The sequence below is a fragment of the Gadus macrocephalus genome, chromosome 22 (genome assembly GCF_031168955.1).
Source record: "Gadus macrocephalus chromosome 22, ASM3116895v1".
NCBI lineage: Eukaryota > Metazoa > Chordata > Actinopteri > Gadiformes > Gadidae > Gadus > Gadus macrocephalus.
In genome coordinates, this window is record NC_082403.1 from 4,507,876 (window position 1) to 4,529,985 (window position 22,110).

The 22,110-nt window shown below is 47.0% G+C and overlaps 2 protein-coding genes across 2 annotated transcripts; one reads left to right on the forward strand and one right to left on the reverse strand.

Annotated features, from left to right (window-relative positions):
• Positions 1-3,607: 3,607 nt before the first annotated feature.
• On the forward strand, positions 3,608-19,322 carry LOC132451180 (sodium/hydrogen exchanger 3-like). Its single transcript, XM_060043524.1, has 16 exons — positions 3,608-4,507; positions 12,204-12,506; positions 12,653-12,813; positions 13,070-13,148; positions 13,519-13,696; positions 14,374-14,594; positions 14,887-15,089; positions 15,405-15,494; positions 15,692-15,762; positions 15,872-16,001; positions 16,391-16,536; positions 17,046-17,154; positions 17,445-17,606; positions 17,729-17,783; positions 17,893-17,979; positions 18,373-19,322. The coding sequence occupies exons 1-16, from the start codon at positions 4,153-4,155 to the stop codon at positions 18,684-18,686; spliced, it is 2,664 nt and encodes an 887-aa protein (XP_059899507.1). The 5' UTR covers positions 3,608-4,152; the 3' UTR covers positions 18,687-19,322.
• Positions 19,323-19,414: 92 nt separating this feature from the next.
• On the reverse strand, positions 19,415-21,775 carry olah (oleoyl-ACP hydrolase). The gene is made up of 6 exons (XM_060043559.1): positions 21,366-21,775; positions 21,070-21,208; positions 20,887-20,986; positions 20,587-20,756; positions 19,981-20,063; positions 19,415-19,660 (listed from the first exon to the last, which is right to left on the reverse strand). Exons 1-6 carry the CDS (start codon positions 21,493-21,495, stop codon positions 19,518-19,520), a joined length of 765 nt encoding a protein of 254 aa, XP_059899542.1. The 5' UTR covers positions 21,496-21,775; the 3' UTR covers positions 19,415-19,517.
• Positions 21,776-22,110: the final 335 nt, after the last annotated feature.

Here is a 22,110-nt window from a genome sequence, read left to right on the forward strand (position 1 = left end):
CTCTTCCAGGCCATACAAACGGTGATCGTAGCACACCTGTATGTCTCGTGAAGTGCCTGTTGGGGGACATTACTGAACAATGCATTCGAAAGTTGAGTAGGTATACACGGTGTACCTGTGAATGCACTCTACCACTGCACTGTACCTGAATACACCCTGTTGTGGAAAGTGAATGATCCATCTGTCTCGGTACAAAAAAAAAAAACCACATTTGCGTATTTAACAACGCTTTAACTTTTATGCACGGCAATTCTTACTGTTCTATTTAGCGTTCAGCTGTGTTCAACTGATGACCTTGAACCCTAGGACAGGTCAGGTTCCTGTCTATCCAACGGTTAAACAAGGCGGACGCACGTTTACCCCCCGAGTGTGTCTCTGTCCATATTAGTTAGACATGCTACTCATTGGTAGAGCCGGCATTCCCACCCAGACCTCTCTGGTCACTCTCTAGGTCGACCTCGGACGAGTCCTCCCGCGGCGTCTTCTCGTTCCTCCATGGGACCGGCTGTAGTTCGCCGGTGTGTGTTCGGCTCCTCCGTCTCTCCGCGTCCTCGTCAATGTTGAGGAATCACGGGTGCAAAGGGGGCTGCTTCGACTGTCAACATGCGTGCGTGTCCTTCGTCTCACTGTTGCGCATGCTGGCCGGGTCGCTGCTCATTAGATATCCTCTCGTCTAGCGCCGACCGTCAACAGACTCTTGTGGCAAATGAACACAATTGCCCCCAATGACATCCCCTGAACGGTTACATCCACCAGCGGGTTGGATATGTGAGTGTTTGTTGTCGGGTGCTCAGTAGAGCCTTTGTTTTCTCTTGTTTTGTTTGGTGGTAAATACATGAGGTTCTCTGTGGCCGCCGTGTGTTTTATGAGAAGAGCTTTTACACGGATACAGCAGATACAGTGAGGTCATATCGGATGTTAGGTCATCATGAGGATAAATATAAACAGACGGGTAATATTAACTAAATAGCAAGACGTCACGAATATGATGAAGTATAAAGCACAGCCAAAACCTGACATTGTCTGCGGTATCGGAGTAATGTTCATCGAAAAACATAAAAAAAAAAAACAGTTTGAATGGCGCTTGGCCGTTAGGAATTTGATTGATTTGTGGAGTTATCATCAGAGGAATCTTTTCCTCGAATCGTCAACTGCCCAAAACATAAACCCTTCTGTATGTTCAGCAGAGAGGAATGAGGAAGAAAGAACAAAAGTCCTCAGGGTAGAATTCATAATGGACGCCTTTCTTCTTATTTGGGTGTCATGGCGGAGCCCAGGTCCTTGCTGACTGCGTGTGACTCGACAGAAATTGTTATTAGTCCCAGAAGTGACTGTGATGGACGGGTTAGACACAACTCTTGTTTCTTGAGAAACCATTTGATGACGCCCAATGACAAATTACCTGTTATAAAGATAGGATCCCCCGATCCAATCGCATCGCTTCCCCCTGGTTTGTACTCACACCCAAGCACACACACACATACAAACACCATACACACACACAGACACAACAATGCACGCACGCACTCACAAACGCAATCACATTCAGAAACTCACACAAAGGTGAAGCTCAAGACCGAACAACTGTAATTAAAAGTCGATGTCTCAATCCAGGTTAACAGATGAAGATGACGTCTACCCGCTGCTTATGCGCTTGCCGCTTGCATTATGAGCAGCGAGGAAATAAGTTGAACCAGGAAGGAACTCGATCATTTCAGTCTGCCACTGTTTTCACTTTAAATCTTAATTACATGCACTCTACAGAAATTGTTATTAGTCCCATAAGTGACTGTGATGGACGGGTTAGTCACAACACTTGTTTCTTGAGAAACCATATGATGACGCCCAATGACCAATGACCTGTTATAAAGATAGGTGATGCATTCTGATAGACAGACAGACAGACAGACAGGCCGGCATGTTGACAGACAGACAGCTGAGTAGGCAGACCAGACAAGTAGGCAGACGAACTAGCAGAAAGACAGACCAACGGACAGACAGGTTCAAAGATACAGACAGACAGACAGACAGACAGACAGACAGACAGACAGACAGACAGACAGACAGGTTAAAAACCTATAGACAGACAGGTTAAAAAATACAGACAGACAGGTTAAAAACATATTGACAGACAGACAGACAGACAGGTTAAAAAATACCGACAGACAGACAGACAGACAGGTTAAAACATCCAGACGGACAGAGAGACAGGTCCGTCCACCGCTAAGCACCCCCAGCCCGAGTCCCGCGTCGCTCCTTGACCCCTGACCCCTGACCCCAGGGACCCAGGGCTAGGGTTCACTGATCTTAAACACAGAGACGTGCAACCCGATCCCCAAACAGCTAAACTGGTTTCCTCCATTAGGCCAATGACCAGCAGCACACAACAGAAGCGCTTTGTGCTGCCGTTATTTAGTATACAACAGGGACAAGCGGAGGACAGACGCGGCCCAGCGCGGGACGAGTCCCTCGATCCGATCGCAATATCGCACCGCTTCCCCCACGTTTGTACTCACACCCAAGCACGCACACACACACACAAACACCATACACACACACACAGACACAACAATGCCCGCACGCACTCACAAACGCAAACGCATTCAAAAACCCACACAGAGGGTCAAGCTCAAGACCGAACGACTGTAATTATAAGTCGATGCCTCAATCCAGGTTAACAGATGAAGCAACCAGTATCCATGGTCACGGCAATCCGCTGCTTATGCGCTTTGCCGCTTGCATCATGAGCGGCGAGGAAATAGGTTGAACCAGGAACTCGATAATTTCAGTCTGCCACGGTTTTTACTGTAAATCTTAAATACATTGCCTTTGTTTTTTTTTTACTTATCTATTTTCTTTATTATTTCATTGTATTGTATTGATTGTGAAGCACTTTGAGCCTGCCTCGTGTATGAAAAGTGCTATATAAATAAAATTGGGGGGGGGGGGGGGATTCTACAATCAACTCTCAGTTGACGATCGGATCTCAAGTTCCTCAATAAGCTCTTATCTCTTCCTTCTAACCCTAAGCCATCACCAGAGACACGCGCAATAAGACGTCACTTTGTTAAATTCCATCAAAGTCCCCTTCTGACGAGCCAGACGCCCAGCTGGGCTGCCAGGTGTCATGGAGGAGGAGGAGGAGGAGGAGGTGGAGGAGGAGGTGGTGGAGGAGGAGGAGGGGGGGGGGGGGGCCGGGGGCTGGGGTCAACTCTGTGTTAAAATGTGTTTCTTTAATCGCCTAGGTAAACGCTAACTAAAATTAAACAAACACACCCACGCCAAATCACTCACTGCACTCACACACACACACACACACACACACACACACACACACACACACACACACACACACACACACACACACACACACACACACACACACACACACACACACACACACACACGCCCATACACCGAATCACTCACTTCTATGTGCGTAGCTGACCTCCCACACATGCATACACAGACACAGACACGCACACACTGTCACACACACTAGCAAAAGGGACCAATTACATCACCAACCGGTGGGGGGGTGTTGCGGAAGAAGTGGGCGGGGCCAGAGGCTACAGGGGGCTGGCCTTCACCTGCAGTGAAAAGGTGTTTTCTGGGCAAGAGGGGGGGGGGGAGAGATGGTGGAAGGAGGTGTCGAGAGGAGAAGAGGGACAGAGGACGTGCCGTACATCAGAGCTGCTAGACAGAACCATAAAGCCCGGAGAGATTTACATCATTCGATGACATGCTGTTGGAGGAGCCGTGCAAGCCCTTGAGATCCATTGAAGCTCTCGATTCGTCCTGATCCCACCGGTTCAAGACTCTGACTCAGGACAGCATCAGGACAGCTCTTGGTCCCACCGGTTCAAGACTCTGACTCAGGACAGCATCAGGACAGCTCTTGGTCCCACCGGTTCAAGACTCTGACTCAGGACAGCATCAGGACAGCTCTTGGTCCCACCGGTTCAAGACTCTGACTCAGGACAGCATCAGGACAGCTCTTGGTCCCACCGGTCCCAGACTCTGACTCTGACCCAGGACAGCCCCAGGACTGCTCTTGGTCCCACCGGTCCCAGACTCTGCCTCTGACCCAGGACAGCCCCCGGAGGGCACGGTGCTGGCTGGAGGTCTGAGGCGCAGAGCCCAGGGCTGAACATGGCCTCCGCGTCCTGGAGGACCCCCCTCCTCCTCCTCCTGGTCTCCCTCCTGCTGCTCGGCGCGCCGCGTCCGACCCGGAGCCAGGACCTCCGGGCCGGAGCCGAGCCGGTCCTCCGGAACGAAGCGACCCCGGCGACGGGCCACGCGCCCAGCGCGGGGGGAGGGGCGGAGGACGGCCACGGCGGGGAGGCCAACGGCACGGCGGCGCCGGCGCACGGCTGCGGCGAGGGCTCGGAGCACGGGCACGCCGCCCCCATCACCACCCTGCCCATCGTCAGCTGGAGGTGGGAGCACGTCCGGGCGCCCTACCTGGTCACCCTCTGGATCCTGGTCAGCTGGATCTGCAAGCTCAGTGAGTCACACACACACACACACACACACACACACACACACACGCTGATGTACACACACACACACGCTGTTGTACACACACACACACGCTGATGCACACACACACACACACACACACGCTGATTGGACACACACACACACGCTGATGTACACACACACACACACACACGCTGATTGGACACACACACACACACACACTCGCGCTGATGTACACACACACACACACACTGATGCACACACACACACACACACACACACACATGCACGCTGATGTACACACACACAAACGCTGATGTACACGCACACAAACACGCTGATGTACACACACACACACGCACAGATGTACACACAAACACACACACAATGATGTACACACACACACACACGCTGATGCACACACACGCTGATGTACACACACACACACACGCTGATGTACACACACACAGACACACACGCGCCGACACACAAACACACACACACACACGCCGACAGACACACACACACGTATATAGGTTTGTTGTTGCATTTGAATGTCTGACAGCGTGTTCCAACACAGCCACCTTTACACACAGACCACAATGCAACGTAACAAAGGAAGGTCTAAGGAATCGATAGCCCGAATGCTAATTCAATTCAATTCAATTCAATTGTATGTATATAGCCCTTAATTACATGTACAGTCTCAAAGGGCTTAACAGGCCACATCTTTATGTCACCCCCTGACCCTAGCTGCAGAGGGCAAGCAAAAATATAAACTTAATACTACCATTCATAAATGTTAACCTCCTACTAATACAAATCTGACTCGAATGCAAGTATCAGTGGGAGCAATTCCTTAAAAATCTCGCTCAGACGCCCGGCTGGCTGCGTGGAAAGCGAAAATAAAGTTTATTGTTAATCCATGACTCACCTGTAGAATAACAATGTGAGTTTGAGGTCAGTCCACCCTGAACTGAGACACTGACCTTTCAACCCTGAAGGGTTATCTTATTTGACATTATCTGAGCCCTAAAAAGGGCTACCTAAACAGGTTAACTGCTTTGGACCGTTCTGGGCAGACACTTTGGGCTGTCTTGATTGGTCTAATGGTGGGTGCTAGAGTCGACCACATACCACCAGTAACATGTCGTTATCCAGCCGCCAAAAAGCGATTGAAGCTTCTTTTGCGTGACGGGAAATGTTGCTTCCGTCTAACATGACACATGCTTAGCACCCAGTCCATTCAACCTGTTTAAATACCTTAAAAGGGGCAACACAACCCATTAAATTCAGCTTTAATGGGTTAAGAGCTAAACCAATATTGACACTCTCCCTGGCTACACCCGTGGACCCCCACCTGCTTCAAGACATCCGCTACCGGACCGTGCATCGAAGAATGCTCCTCCTGGAAGTACACCCCCCTCCCAATGCAGGGTTTACACACCAGGAGGCGCAGTACCAGGGCGTGTAGATTCATGAAAGACCCTCTGCGCCACAACGACCGACCGTTCGGCTGCTGAGTCGAGGCGAGTACCTCCGATGTCACGTAGCTAAAACAGAGACGAAGACAGAGTTTTTTTACCCAGACCATCAGGACTGTAAACAGTGAAAGTGATACATAGTAGCTACACACACCTCGGTCCCTTCGCTTACAGCCAGTAGGAACGGTTCCTCTCACGTGGATCCAATTTTATTTCTAGAGGGCCTCTCACACAAAACAGTGTGCGACAAGAACAAACGGTTCTAAAACGTGCGAGGAACCGGAAAGCCTGAGATACATTCGAGAGTCAAGAAGGAAAACATTAAGTGATAAGAACATCCAAACTGAACACGGCGTGTTATACAGTGAGAGCTGACCAGAAGTTACAATGGTGAAAGCACAGAGATCACAGCTCCATCTCTAGACCCCTCTGGTTCTGGCCTGGTCTGTCTATCTCTCTGGAACTGAGTGTGCTGTGGCTGCTGTCAGATTCGCTTCTGGAAGATTTGCCTAAAGATTTGGTTTCTGATTCTTCATTCGTTCGTCACTACCCCGTGTCACTGGAGGTCGATGGTTATTGGTTCTCAAGCTATCAACATCCCATCTCATACCCGGGCCAAGTTCGATGGCACAGTGTTTTTGGGATGGGAGAGTTCCAGGACTGGTGGTCATGAGAAAAGGATGGTTCTCATTTTCTCTCTCATTCCATCTTGAAAGTCTCCAGTGTTTGTGTTCTTTCTGCCCGTTCCTGGCTAGCGCTCTGACACTCTGCAGATTATTAATGAGAATACAATAGAAATCGAACATAATATAATAATAATAATAATAATAATATAGCGCCCGGGAAACCGGTGGCCCTCACTCCTGATATTGATCCTGTTGAAAACATTGACTGAAATATGAAGCATAAAACCTTCAGTTCTGCTAATCTGCCAACCCTCTTTTTATCATACTGGGTTGGATTTATGGTTAGATTGGGGCTTTCCTATTTGAAAGGAAGAACAGAGAAAGACCGAAAACCGAAAACAAAACTCAAATTGAAGGCACAGAGGTCAGGCCTGGTGTCCTTGCTTCTTAGGGACCCTGGAACGTAAATTGTCTCAATGTCCTCATGGGTCAAGTTGTATAGTAACCTTATCCATACCTCTAACCTTCCTTTTCTACTTTAAAATGCACTTAATTGGCCATAAACTGTGGCAGTTTACCTAATGGTTAAGCTCCACGCGGACTACAAACTGCTTCTTAAAATTATAAATAAGTTAATAAAGCTTTCGATGGGAAATCACGGGTAAGACTTTCCAGCATCGTTCCGCATCGTTAAGTCCCTACTAGACAGCACCTCGGCAAAAAATGCAGTTCTGTTGGTTCTACGCACATGGTCGTCCTGAGACTGGTGTGTTAAATCAGCGACACAATGATGTGAACCAGCACTCACACACCTGTGTGGTATCTTATGTTGGTATTTTGTGTTTCGGCTCTCAAACTGAATGGGGCTATTGTGTCTGAGACAAGACATGTCTTCATGTAGGACAGTGGGACTGGGAAGGGCATCCACTCATCAGATACACACTTGTCTTCCTTTGAATGACAATTAATCGATTGATAAATAAATAAATGAACACATCTCAACTACAAGGAGACAAATGATCCATTTATAGACACTGTACACAGCTTACAACATATTTGGGAACAATTGTTAAAGCTACATTGTTTTTTCCTATTTCAGAAACATTGTATTGCAATGCATTTTGTACTTTGTCAACCAAGAGAAGAGTCAAGAAACTAAGGTCAAGCAATTTCCCTTCGCGGACAAACTAAGCTTTATCTTTCTAGTTCTTTATTCGATACATAGAGGCTTTTCCCCATCCTTTCTCACTGCTCTGAGAATAAGTACATCCTGCTTTCCAATTGGTGGGTCACCCTTGTACTTCAGCCTTCGTCTAGAGCGATCGCAGGTGCCCCAGAGCTATAAAGACCTCATAACAATGCGAGAATGGACTGCTCCATATCCGCCCCCCTTCAGTGTGAGAGCCAGGTGAGTGAGCTGGTCAGAGTCAATCATTACGTCAATATAACCTCTAGGATGTGTTGGTGGTGAAAGGCCGGAACATGTTACACAAGAAAAGTTTCAGTTTAACACTAACACAAACAAAACGTGTGCTGGTGGTAGAGGCGACGCGTGGACCAGCATCCCCCCCCTCTCTCCCTCTTTCTCTCTATTGCTGTCTCCCCTTCGTGCTCTACCTCTCTCTCTCTCTCTCTCTCTCTCTCTCTCTCTCTCTCTCTCTCTCTCTCTCTCTCTCTCTCTCGCTCTCTCTCTCTCTCTCTCTCTCTCTCTCTCTCTCTCTCTCTTTCTCTCTCTCTCTCTCAGGGACAATAACACATGCAGTACAGTAGACAAGCAGACACACACTCGGACAACCATAAACACACACGCACACACACACACACACGCACAGACAAACCACCATAAACACATACATAGAACCATAAACACTTAAACCCACACCCACACTTGCACAACCATGACAAACATACACACACCCTGTCACACACACACAAATCAAGGACAACGATCAAAGAATTAATCACAAAAAGCACCTACCAAGAAACACAAATACTTTTACCTCATAGCATTGCTTATAACGCGTCACACATCATCTTAGTAACTACTTGAAGTTCCTATAAAGTTCAAAATAGCTTTTTAAGAATGCGCACACAGGACCCAGCTGGAATGTGAGCGTTTCAGATTAGAACAAGACCGCCGCAAAGTGAGTAGTGATTCGTTTTTTTGAAGATGGCCGACTCATCAGATGTCTTTGTGGTGTATCAGCTACGCGTGCCACCAATGACGGCCCGGAGCCAGACACAGACAGTTGAGCAGCGCGGCTCTACACCGCCTGGGCCCCCCCCCCCCCCGCTCGCAACTCACCACCCACCACAGACACAGCTGGAGGAGGCCAAGGATACAAAGTCACCGAGGCACACCGACGATACATAGATAGAAGACAGAGAGAGGGAGAGACAGAGAAAGACAGACTGACAGACAGAGAGAGAGAGAGAGAGAGAGAGAGAGAGAGAGAGAGGGAGATACAGCTCGGCTAGAGGCAGGCAGCACAAACCAAACTAAAGACTAGAGAAACTCTTCTGGCCCTCAGAGATCGTCTGACCCACTTTGTGTCTCCCATCGAGGTCACCTTGAGGGTGCATATAAGGTCACAGCAAGGTCAGTCAACCAATCAGAGAGTCTGCTGTAAAACGTGTCGATTCCGCTCAGATCTAGGATGGCAGTTAGTGTACGCACGTATGTGTGGCTGCTCTGGGCTGCCCTGGTGGCTTGCCCAAGGGCAGGGGCAGGGCACTCGAGGCCGGAGCCTGGGCCCAATGTCAGCGGCAACGGCGGGTCGGACCTGGAGGGGATAATACCCCTGGCGGAGCTGAACCTGCACGACGCGAAGACGCCGTTCCTGGTGGTTATGTGGATCTCGGTGGCCGGAGGGTTGAAGTTGGGTAAGGTGTGGACGTCGTGTTTGGATTGGTCCGTCTTCCGTTTCAGTCTTTGACCTGAGCGAGACGTGGCCATTACGGAAGCAGATATGGTCGTTTCTGTTTAAAATACGTTCAAATGTATGGTTAAAAAACAGCAGTCATTTTCGCAATCTTCCTGTAGGCATTCGTAAAAAAAAAGTAACAACAACATATAGTAGTAATAGTAATAGTAAATTGTGGTAGTAAATTGCTTATCTTTATTTCCCTTTCGGGAATAAAAGGATATTCTTGTGTAACCTCGGGAGAGAGTCAGGAGTTACAGCTGCACAGAGTAAACAGAGCAGTGCAACTCAGAGGAAGATAAAGATTCAAATAATCAGATTATTTATTTATGGGATTTTAGCGCATTGGGTAATATCACATTTTATCGGCTGAGAGGTGATCATGTGAGCCGTTCATATTGATAAGAAATGAAAAATACTGATAACACACCGCACACAGTCTGAGTTAAATCAATGTTGGGAAAAAACGATCTATCTAACAAAATCTATATCTATCCATCTATTGCTCTCTCTCTCTCTCTCTCTCTCTCTCTCTCTCTCTCTCTCTCTAACCATCTATCTACTACTTTGTAATGGGCGAGAAATACACTTGTATAATTAAACTAATGTTGTGCAACACGACTTGAAGAATAGCGACACTATACTGCAGGAATACACAAAACAAAAGAGCTTCGAGCGATGCTATCTTCAACAGGAAAGGAAATAAATCATGGGCTCTATGCAGAACTAATAATGAACAGAAAGACCACGCTTTGAATAGGACTATTATAACTATCTATTCAAGGTGTCATTGACTCCCTATGAAAATGATACAGTTACAATAATGCGTTAAAAATAGCCATACTATGATAATAGCCAAGAGTACTATCAGCCTTATCTGTGGTCCCAAAATAACATTTTATGCACATTCCATTTTTCAGAGTCGTGTACGCATGCCCAGAAGTCACTCTCACTGCTGATTAAGAGTTGATTTTTATTATCTATTCATAAATCATATCTAATAATGCTGCGTCTATTGCACCCATTAGCCTAATGCCTACTGATTAGCAAAAGGCTATTGGTTGTTTATCGTGGCTTCTCAATAACTCTCTCTGGTAGGCCCATAACTAATTCAAGTAACCTTCCACAATACCTCCGGAGCACACACAACAAAAGTGCACTTTTGAGTTTAATGGTCCAGCAAAGACTAGCCTATATCAACAGAGCTATTGAACATTTCCAAGCCCAAGTGTGCCCAACTTAATCTGTAACCCAATTGACCCTTAGAATGAATGAAAGATATCTAACATCAAAAGCTCAGCCCTGCAGGCCTTTGGATTGATGCTTGGTATGGGTGTTTCCTATAAAGCAACACGTGGTCAGGTACTCCATATCCAAATATAAGGTGAGCTCAAGCATGTTTAAAACGACAAGGCACACGTATCTCAATTTAGCTTATGCATAGGTTATTTCAGAGAGGGAAAAAAGAGAGAAAGCATTACAGACCCAAAACATAAGTCTAACCAAGGGAAACAATTTGCGTTATATATGCGTCCATCCTATGGACACACTCAGGTTATCCTGCATGTTAATTATACACCAACCACGACGGTAGTGGTACGACCGCAAGAGTTGATCATTGGCAAGTGTTCTTGGCGAATGTCTGAGTTTCAAAACTTCAATGTGCATGAAAGGAAAACGGCGAAGCTAAATCAACAGACGACCATAACTACTCTGAGGAAACGACGGAATCGCTCCGGATGGAGGGCGGCGGTTTGGCGACGGCCGCACGTGACTCTTTCTCTCACCACATCTGACGACAGGTCCACCCGATGACGTAGGATAGGAGCGGACGCTCGCGTTCTTACTAATTAAATCCTCTCGCCTACAAACAGCGATTGGTTGTCTTGCAGCAGCAACAAACAATAACAAACGGGGAAATACATTTGGATGATGCCCGCCCGGCCCCTAGAGCAGCTAGGGGTCACCAACCTTTTTGAACCTGAGAGCTACTTCATACTGAGTCATTCGAAGGGCCCCCCGTTTGATACTCTTCTGAAATAACAAATTTGCTCAGTTTGCCTTTAGTTATATATATTAATGATACTCATCTTGTGTTTTTTATGAGTGTTGATTTTGTTTTTAAACACTGCCCTGTAAGGTGACCTTGAGTGTTATGAAAGGCGCCCTCAAATAAAATTATTAATAATAATGATTTCTCTCAATAATTATCAACAATGAAAAGGTGGGAAAGAGTTGTTGAAGCATGAGTAGTGCTATGTTTAGAACAGGCCTGCGGGCGCCCCATATGGTCCTTGCGGGTGCCCTTGTGCCCGCGGGCACTGTGTTGGTGACCCCTGGAGCGCCACCCAACCTAAATGTGGCAGTTGACATATTTTGATTGACGTTCAAGGCCCTGCGCTAACAGAAACACGTTGTCATTGACGGTTTTTTAAATTATTTTTTGGAACGATGAATGGCTGTGAACCAATCAGTGATACAGATTTAGTTTAATAAATATAATAACAAATAAATATAATAATATATATAATAAATTATAGATAATATATTAGATAATATTAAAAAAGACAATTACATAAAAAAAGTGTAACACACACTTTCTCGCATCCCTCCCACCTCAGCCCTCCGACACTAACCTCCTCCCCCCCTCTCCCCCCCCCCCCCTCCTCTCTCCCTCTCTCCCCCAGTCATCGAGGCCAACCACTCGGTCACCAACTACATCCCGGAGAGCGCGCTGCTCATCTGCTTCGGCTTCCTGATCGGGGGCGTGATCTGGGCGGCGGACAAGGTGCAGACCTTCACGCTGACGCCCACCGTCTTCTTCTTCTACCTGCTGCCCCAGGTCATCCTGGACGCCGGCTACACCATGCCCAACAAGCTGTTCTTCAGCAACCTGGGCGCCATCCTCGTCTACGCCATCATCGGCACCTGCTGGAACGCCGCCTCGGTGGGGCTGTCGCTGTGGGGCTGCCACATGGGGGGCGCCATGGGTAAGAGAGGGGGGGGGGGGGGGTGGGGGGCGCCATCCGTCTATCTGGACGAAGAGCACGTACATCCAGATCGATGTTAAGAGAGTTCGGGGGAAGTGTTGCATCATGGGTACTGACCGTGGCCCCCTGTGGTTCTCTCTCCCCAGGGGACATTGAGATTGGCCTGCTGCAGTACCTGCTGTTCGGGAGCCTGATCGCGGCCGTGGACCCCGTGGCCGTGCTCGCCGTGTTCGAGCAGGTGCACGTCAACGAGGTGCTCTTCATCATGGTGTTCGGAGAGTCGCTGCTCAACGACGGGGTCACCGTGGTGGGTGTTCAGGCCCTCGCGCCCTCCTCTTCCTGTCTGTCTGTGTGTTTGTCTGTATCTGCGTCTGTCTGTGTGTGTGTGTGTGTGTGTGTGTGTGGTTCTTTATGAAGGCGGTTGGATTGGTTGTAGACTTGCGGATGTGTACCGGTTTAAACCGGTTGTTATGACCTTTGGGACGGACGGGGTACACTGATGATACTGGAGGACCTGATAAGGAATTATTGTTTCTCATCTTCTTCTTCTCTCCCTCCTTCAGGTGCTCTTCAACGTCTTTGATGGGTTTGTGTCTCTGGGCGGCCCTGCCATCGACGCTGCAGAGATTGTCAAAGGAATAGGTATGATTATCACGATGGGTCTCTCTGGGTACTCATTGTTGGCATGGGTACCCATACATGGCCAAATCACGGAAAAAGTTAAATAATGTAAAAAACAACAATCAAAAATACAATTCATTAACCCTCTGTCTTTCTCTCTCTCCCTGTGTCTCTCTCTCTCTCTCTGACTCTCTCTCTCCCTGTGTCTCTCTCTCCCTCCCCCCCTCTCCCTCTGTGTCTCTCTCTCCCTCTGTGTCTCTCTCTCCCTCCCTCTCTCTCTCTCTCTCTCCCCCTCTCTCTCTCCCCCTCTGTGTCTCTCTCCCTCCCTCTCTCCCTCTGTGTCTCTCTCTCACTCTCTCTCCCTCCCCCTCTCTCTCTCTGTCTCTCTCAGTGTCGTTCTTCGTGGTGGCCTTCGGTGGCTCCCTCCTGGGCCTGGTGTTCGGGGTCCTGATCTGCCTGGTGACCCGGGTCACCAAGAACATCCGGATCATCGAGCCGGGCTTCATCTTCATCCTGGGATACCTGTCCTACCTCACGGCCGAGATGCTGTCCCTCTCCGCCATCTTGGCGTGAGTGCTTTGGAGGTCACATGACCTGGCTAATGTCGTTTACATGTGTTATGTCTGTGTTTGTTTGCGTGTAGTTGACACTGGCTGGCCTTATTAGTGAGTTGGAGTATTTAGTAGTAATATTTATTTTGTATTGCCCAGAAAGGGAAACATTTCCATGAAATCTTTCATTAAATGAGCAGTGAACAAAACCTCTAAAATTCCATGAGGTGCATAAACAAATCTTATTTTCAAGCGAAATTCAACATTTCAACAAAAACCAAAACTGTTTGCTTCAATTGATACATTCTTTCAAGCCATCCAGTTTGAGACACATCCAAATGAAAAACGTTGCTCTCTGAACGCGTCGTACATCCATATCAAGACCTGAACGCAGGACTTTGTGTATGTGTGAGTTTGGTTATTGAGGTTTGGATAGGGTTCCATATACTCCAATACCATAACTATATAATAACATTATGAACACATGACCTCGTGTTTGTCTATTTGTGTGTTTGTTTGTTGAGTTTTGGATTGTGTTCTGCCAAACAACATAACAACAGTATGAACACATGACCTTGTGTTTGTCTATTTGTGTGTTTGTTGGTTGAGTTTTGGATTGTGTTCTGCCAAACAACATAACAACAGTATGAACACATGACCTTGTGTTTGTTTGTTTGTTTGTTTGTGGCGTTCAGCATCGTGTTCACGGGCATCGCCTGCCAACGCTACATCAAGGCCAACATGGACGAGGCGTCAGTGGCGACCGTCCAGCACGCCATGAAGGTGCTGGCCAACGGCTCGGAGACCATCATCTTCCTCTTCCTCGGCATCTCCGCCATCGACAGGGGCATCTGGGTGTGGAACACGGGCTTCATCCTGCTCACCCTCCTCTTCATCTTCGTCTACAGGTTCATCGGTGAGTCACGATGCTCGCTCGCTTCTGGTTGGGCGTGAGATGCCGCGTGCCGTAGCGTCATTGGTTAAAACTCTGTGCCCAATTTTTATAGTTTGGATTTTATGCATTTTATATTTTGTAGGTAATACTTTGGCATTTATTTTTATTCCTGCACAGGACTTTGTGTATTTTGTTTTATTCCGTGCACAACCGTACAAAAAAAGACCAATTCCTTGCATGTACGGTGAGGACTTTCAAAGGTCAAAGGTCAACGATGCCCACTCTCACTCTCATGGATGTTTCGCTGACCCAGGTGTGTTCTTCCTCACCTGGATCCTGAATAAGTTCCGCCTGGTTCCCGTGGAGTACATCGATCAGGTCATCATGAGCTACGGTGGCCTGCGGGGGGCAGTGGCGTACGGCCTGGCCGTGATGCTGGAGAAGAGCAAGATAAAGGAGAGGAACCTCATGATCTCCACTACGCTCATCGTGGTGTACTTCACTGTTATTCTCCAGGTGACATGACGTCATGAGTTACACCACACTGCACCATGCATACATCCATCAGCCCTTAGTCCGTCAGATCTTTTGTGAAAATATCTGTTCTGGTTGAATATGTCTGTATTTAAATGAAAGAATTCCTATTTTCGACCGCTCAAGGCTCATTTAGACCAATCATGGCATCTCTTATTTTGGTTGTTGAGCCTTAAAAAGTGGCTCTCTTTGGCTCTTTTCGCGTCACATAGCCTTACACAAAATGTACATTAGCTAACATACAAAATAGAAAAAAGATCGGACTGACTTGACTGGATCAAAACTTCCTGGTTGCAGGGAATCACCTTGAAGCCATTGGTCAACTGGCTGAAGGTCAAGAAGGCTGCCAACTCAGATCTCTCGCTCATCGAAAAAGTGCAGAATAAGGTAACGTGCCGAGAATACACTTACACACATTCAATAACATAGATGTACACCATTCCACTCAAGACTCATATGTGTGTGTGGTAACGTTAGCGACTCACATTACCACATTACAATCTATATTAATCGCTAATATAGATGTACACCAATCCACTCAAGACTCAAGATGTGTGTGGTCACGATGGCGACTCTCCTCGCAGGTGTTTGACCACATGCTGGTGGCCGTAGAGGACATCTCGGGACAGATAGGCCACAACAACATGAGGGACAAGTAGGTGGTCACACAGCATTCAATCTGTCTGAGGTTTTCGTTGGTTATTCCCACCGGAGGTGTGAGTCTGTGTACCAAACGATGAGTCTGTGTGTGCGGGTCTGTGCAGGTGGAACACCTTTGAGGGGAAGTACCTCTCCTGGTTGCTGATGAAGCCCTCGGCCCGGAAGGACCGCGACCACCTCTTCAACATCTTCCACCAGCTCAACCTCAAGGACGCCGTGAGCTACGTGCAGGAGGTGGGTTTGACTCCGAGTTGTAGGGTTCTGGCTTCAAAACCCCCCTAATGTACTTCAGTCCAACTGTAGCTATCGTGGAGCGAGAGGCTCATTACTCTCAGCTGCTCCTTAATGACATGTATCTGAATTGGCTTTAAGTCCCATTGGATGGAAGCGTCTACAGTCAAAGCGCTTCACAAAGTTTTAGTTAAAACCATGGCTCAACTATTTTCCTTAGAGGACTCAACCCATCAGTGAATCGTCTGTTTGGTAGGCTACCTCCTAATTGCTCCATGCCTTAATTACTTCGTTTCAATCCACTGCAATAACGCTGGCTAGGCTAATCGGTTAGATGAATGAGTCGTTAATGGCCGCCGGGAACTCATTAGGGTTGTTGATTTATGGCACAGGGCGAGCGACGAGGATCCCTGGAGTTCATACGCAACAAGACCGCCGTGGTGGACTTCAAGAAGAAGTTTGACGACGACATGTCGGACATGGTGCCAGACATCATGGCGAACGCCACCAGCGCCGCGGTTCCCTATCCCACCAACCTGTGAGTGGACCTGACGATCAGCGCGGTCTTATCCAGTTGACAAACCTGGGCGGATCGCATATCAATCCTATTCATCATTTCCTTCTTTCTGTCTTTCTTTATTTCATCCTTTCTTCCTTTTGTTATTTTCTCTCTTTCTATGTATTTTCATACTTTCGTCATTTCTGTTTTTTTTTTGCGCTCTGTTTATCTTTTAAACTCTGTTTTTCTCGCTGACTTTCATTGTTTTTCCTTTTTTCCTAACATTGCTTCTGAAGTAACATGTAATAGCCTATTTATACTACTAATTATAATAACAGTAATAAAACAATCTAAGTAGCTCAGCTAATTCGATTCAGGACCAACAACATTTCAATGTTATTATGACAACTCTTTCGAAAAATTACAAGGACAACTAACAACCCGAACACTGCCATCTAGTGGTCGCAATAAGCCACCGTACCCGCTGTCTACTTTAAACCTGAACTCTACTAAACATGAACATGTCGTTTGTGTTCTCTTTCCTGCAGAAGACACGATATTCCCTCAGTGAGCTTGGAGATGGATCAGGACATGAAGGGCACGAATGTCAACTCACACGAACTTCTGCAACAAAACCTCTATAAAGGAAGGAAACAGGTTGGAGATGAATACAATACAATGTCAAATATCTCTATGGTTCCACCCTACATGGAAGATAGGAGATTACCTTTTCGTCAAAGAATAATATAATTGAACAATAGGCCTACAATACAAATCAATTATGTTAAATCAAATTGGTTCAAAATTAAACAGCGCTTATATGGACATGTTTTACTTAAATAAAAGCAGAACATTTATTTATGGTTACAGGTAGTTTTTACTTGTATAATTGTATTCCATCAATTGATACACAATCACACGTTACATGTTGTCATTGTGGCTCACAGCACAGACACAGATACAGCAGGACTCACTTTGAAATCAACAAAGACCAGGGCGAGGTCCAGGAGATCCTCCAGAGAACCATGCAGACCCGCCTGGAGTCCTTCAAGAAGGCCAAGACCGGAAACAAAATCATCAGGGACTCGAAGAAAGATAACATGCAGAAGGTTTGGCTCAAAGCGTTGTTTTAAATATCGCCGCTAGGGGGCTTTGCAACTGAATTACGCTGCTTTGATGGTTAAAATGATGTTGCGAATGACCGTTACTTTACTCTTCTGCATCAACACAGATGGCGAATGGAAAAAACACCGATTGGGATAGGAGCCGTGCGTATAGTGATTCAGGTGTGCATCTGTTTCTATTTTTGTAAACTCGAAATAACAAAAAGATACTTAAATAAAATTCATTCAAAACTTTCTTGCCCACACAATAGTTTTTTTTTTTTCTTTCTAGATTTTGACATCCCGGAGCCCAACGGCGCCTCTGCTGGTCCGATGCACGGCAACTCGTTCCCCATGAGAGTGAGCTACAGAGTGGGAGGTTAGCACCTTTATTACAACTGACCTCCATGTTTGTGATAGATACTCGACTCAATTACAAATACTAGCCGAAAGTCTAAAGTAAACCCATGGATGTAATTCAAAACAAGGACGAAATCCCTATATAAAGTAACCATTAGAATTGAGAAGTAGGCCTACGTTCAAACCAAACATCGAAAGTCTTTTCTTCCTTCTCACCTGAGAAAGAAGACATTTTATAAACCAAATGTACATTTCTTTGGACGTCAACAGACCAACTGGCCGTTCTGATGTTATCACGCTCAGACCCAACCACTTCCTCCTTTATTGGTGCACAGCCCTGAGCTGTCAACAAACCAACAGCTCTTTCCCAAGTCATCGTCTTCCTCTCTCATTTTCTTCTTCGTTGGTCTAGTTGGCGTGGAGAACCCGGCCTTCATGCCGGACGTGGAGAACCTTGGCGCGCTCCACCCGGCGCCCGCGTGGCTGACCCAGGCTCCACCCGAAGGGGGCTCTGGCGTGGGGGCGGAGCTTAACCAGCCCGTGACCCCCAGGAACCTGCGACGCCTGGCCCCCCTGCAAATCAGCGCCCAGTGCCCCGGCCCCTTCCAGCTGGACGAGATCGACCTCCAGAGGATACAGTCTCCACCACTGCCGCTACCACCACCCCCGCCGCCATCGTCCCTCCGCCCTCCATCTCCACCCTCCTATGAGGGCAGCCATTTGTAGTGTACACACACACACACAGACACACAGACACAGACACCTTCTATCCACACGCGGTCTCAGCTGCCAGACACAATCGTGAGCAACCTCAGACTTTGCACAGCCTGGCTTTTTTTGTATTGTGATTTCTCCTTTTTGATCTTTTGTTTCCCTTATCCTCTTGCTTTGGTTTTCTCCTTCCTGTCCTGTACGGTCAAAACCTCTGCTTCTTGTTGATCTAAGATTGCCTTTAGGTTGCCCTTGATTGAACACATAAAAGTTACAGGTTGCACAAGGGACATGGAATGGTTCTATTGATGTGTTTTTGTCCCTCCATTGCCATACAATCGATATACCTGAATATCGTTTTTGTCCAATGCTACCCATGAATGTGAGGATACTTAATTTAAAGATTGTATGTACATATAGATTTTCCTTTGATAAACACTAAGAAGGTCAAGTATTTGATTAATACGTAAACACTGCTTTAAAAGTAACTTATGTAACATATATATATATTTATTCACTTTGTTTGCTCTGTCCACAGTTTAAGAGGTTACTAGTATGTAGTTATCAAGTCTAAAGAGAACGTGTGGAAATGCCTTTGATCTCATGTCCTTTTGAAAATGTGTGTTTAGCAATAAAAACGATTTAAATGCATTTTTTTTTTCGAAACCATTAGCTAATCAAAATGGAGATCGATGCATAATTAATAATCGCTGGTACTTATGAGAATAATAACATAGGCATGATTGTTTATAAATAAAGAACAACACTTTTGTTAGAGCTGGAATGGTACAGAAATGAGACAAACAAACAAATATAATGTCAAATAAATATTGAGCCAGCGTTGGTTTAAAGGTAGTCCATCTCGGAGGTCTCCAGGTGTTTGGTGATAAAGTCTATGAGCACCTCCTCATTCGCCGAGTCCTTCAGGTAAAAATGGTCTCCGTCCAGCATCCGGACTGTGAAGTCCCCCGAACACATCTCCTTCCACGCTGTCGGAATAAATAAACGCTTCATAAACGGTGATCAAACCGGGACACAGTTAAGAATGAACACACATTACCGTTTCAACAATGACAAACAACAACCTACGGCGGCGGGCAAAGCAACCCCCCCCCCCCTTAACGGTTTTCAATCACCATGGTTACACATGTTCCATATAGGGGACTGTGGTGAACCAATGCTACGGTAGGGGCCTCATTCATCCAGTCGCCATCTTGGTTGTTAACGTTTATGGCTGGCTGGGGGCATTTGAATGAGGAACATGGAGAGATTTTTGCCATTTCATGACGGGGTCTTTACGGTCTCTCACCCTGCAGGTCATGTGGTACGTCCTGTTTTCCGTCGAAGCAGGTGACTGCACATGACAGCAAGGGCCTGGTCGGTCGGTCACACCTGGATTAACAAAGCACAATCTATGGTTAAAAATACCAGCACAATAGTCGGCTATTAAAGACAGGGATCTGGAATGGAATTTTTGGCAACAAAATGCAGACATTTTTGTTCAGCAATACCCCACAGTAGATATTTAACCTTGTGTAATTATTTAATTTTGGTTAATATCAGCTTTTTAACCTTTACGGCTTGATAAGCATCAAACGCTTAACTCAGCTGGGAAGGGTGAGTCAACATTGTAACGATGACCTACAAGGTCAAAGGTCAGGGGCTGACCTCGTTTTCAACTGTTGGGCTTGGCACCCCCTCGTTATAGCTATGCAGACAAACGCTGTAAGAACATACCAGCTCCACTAAAGGCCGAACCTTCTTGCTATCAGCCAATGATTCGAACGCCTAAAGGCCATTGACTGCATAACGATAATGACAAAACATCCATACACGACCCATCTCCAACACAGAGCCCGCCCTGAAAGCAACAACATTGATCCATATTCAAATCCAGCCAATCACGTCAGCCCACCTGTAGTTTTCCACTACATGCAGGTCCGCCTTCAGGGCGGGCAGGAACAGCTCCAGCACCTCGGGATTGGCTAGCAGCTCGGGGGGCGTGCCCCCTATGGAGCTCAGCCATTGGAGGAACTCTTCGCCAGTCAACTCGCTCCTTTTGGGGGCGCCGATCCGCATCTCGGACTGGGGAGGGGGTGGGGGGACAAATTAGGCCTGGGGTGGGTTTTAATTACCAGGCCGGCTGGGAGGTGAGGCTAAAGATAGAACAGGGGTCTGAATGTCAGAGGGTGGGGGGCTGGGGGGGGGCACTCACGTAGGGGGCTGACGCCCCAGACAGGAACAGATGGACCGGTTCTAGACCGTGGAGCCGCTTCAGAGAGTCCGCCACGGCGAAGCTCGTCATCGCCCCGAAGCTGGGACAAGGCAGGGGGGGGTTAGGTCAGAGGTCAGGGTGAAGGCAGAACGTTTATATTCCTGAGCCTTATTAATACCATACCTGTGGCCAAAGAAGGCAAATGGCTTCTCTTTCAAAGCTGGCAGGAGGGCCTCCACGATTTCGTCCACAATCTGATGCATGTTCTGGAAGAACTTCTCCTTGGCCCTAGTCTCGCGGCCCGGGAGTCTCACAGAGTAAACTGCAAGAGGAAGAAACGTGACAAGAAAACAGATCAGGTTTTGTCCTGGTTACATTTACATTTCATAAAGAGGGAACAGTAATACACGTGATGTATGTGAACATTCGTATCGACTTAATACACAATCTCCCCCTCCCCCTCCTCCATATTGCGTTACCTTCAATGGAGTCGTTGAAGACCCTCCCCCAGCGGGCATAGTGTATGGACCCTCCACCTGCCCAGGGGAAGCATACCAGCCTGGCCACAGCGTCGGGTTTCTTGGTGAAACAGTTGATCACTTTATCCATTCTGTTTGACAGGGCAACTTTGGTCGATTACTCATAACACTGATCTGCATATGTGTCAAGTAAGGCCACGTCAGTATGAAACTGACGAATGGATGAAAATAATCGTTTGCGGTATTAAGTGTAAAACAATTAAACAAATGCTGCCACTTGTCAAGTTTCAATGCAAAGTCCACAGTTTCCTTTCCTGCTTATTTTCTTCGCTTTGTTTTGATGGCTACAATTATAAATGCGTATTACAGAGACATCTGCAGACCGGAGTGCGCATTACTCCTTCTCCCATCATCCCGGTGCGTTACCGCCACCGTCTGAACAGGAGTAGGAATCGGGGATCATAATTCTCATAAAAAGCAAAACCCACAAACTAAAACACATAAACAAAATACTTACAAAACCGCAAATTAATGATAACTTAAATACAAAATAGGCTATCTATTTTGTTTAAAACAGATAGGTACTAAATCAAGGCACTCATCCCCGCTCATCTCGATGGTTTACCCCAGGGCCGGCTCTGACCAATTTGGTGCCCTAGGCAAGATTTTTGCTGGTGCCCCCTACCCCTTTTAACTGCGGTCATGCCAGCCGACTCATCGAGATTGGCGGTCAAGCCAGCCGACC

Bases quoted from the DNA above. Each gene is read 5' to 3' on its own strand.
- LOC132451180 (XM_060043524.1), top strand. From the start codon at position 4,153: ATGGCCTCCGCGTCCTGGAGGACCCCCCTCCTCCTCCTCCTGGTCTCC. The intron at 15,090-15,404 runs GTGACATGACGT...TCCTGGTTGCAG, and splicing joins ACTTCACTGTTATTCTCCAG to GGAATCACCTTGAAGCCATT. The intron at 16,002-16,390 runs GTGGGTTTGACT...TTTATGGCACAG, and splicing joins CCGTGAGCTACGTGCAGGAG to GGCGAGCGACGAGGATCCCT.
- olah (XM_060043559.1), bottom strand. From the start codon at position 21,495: ATGGATAAAGTGATCAACTGTTTCACCAAGAAACCCGACGCTGTGGCC. The intron at 20,757-20,886 runs GTGAGTGCCCCC...CCCCCTCCCCAG, and splicing joins CTGGGGCGTCAGCCCCCTAC to TCCGAGATGCGGATCGGCGC. The intron at 19,661-19,980 runs GTGAGAGACCGT...TTATTCCGACAG, and splicing joins CGTACCACATGACCTGCAGG to CGTGGAAGGAGATGTGTTCG.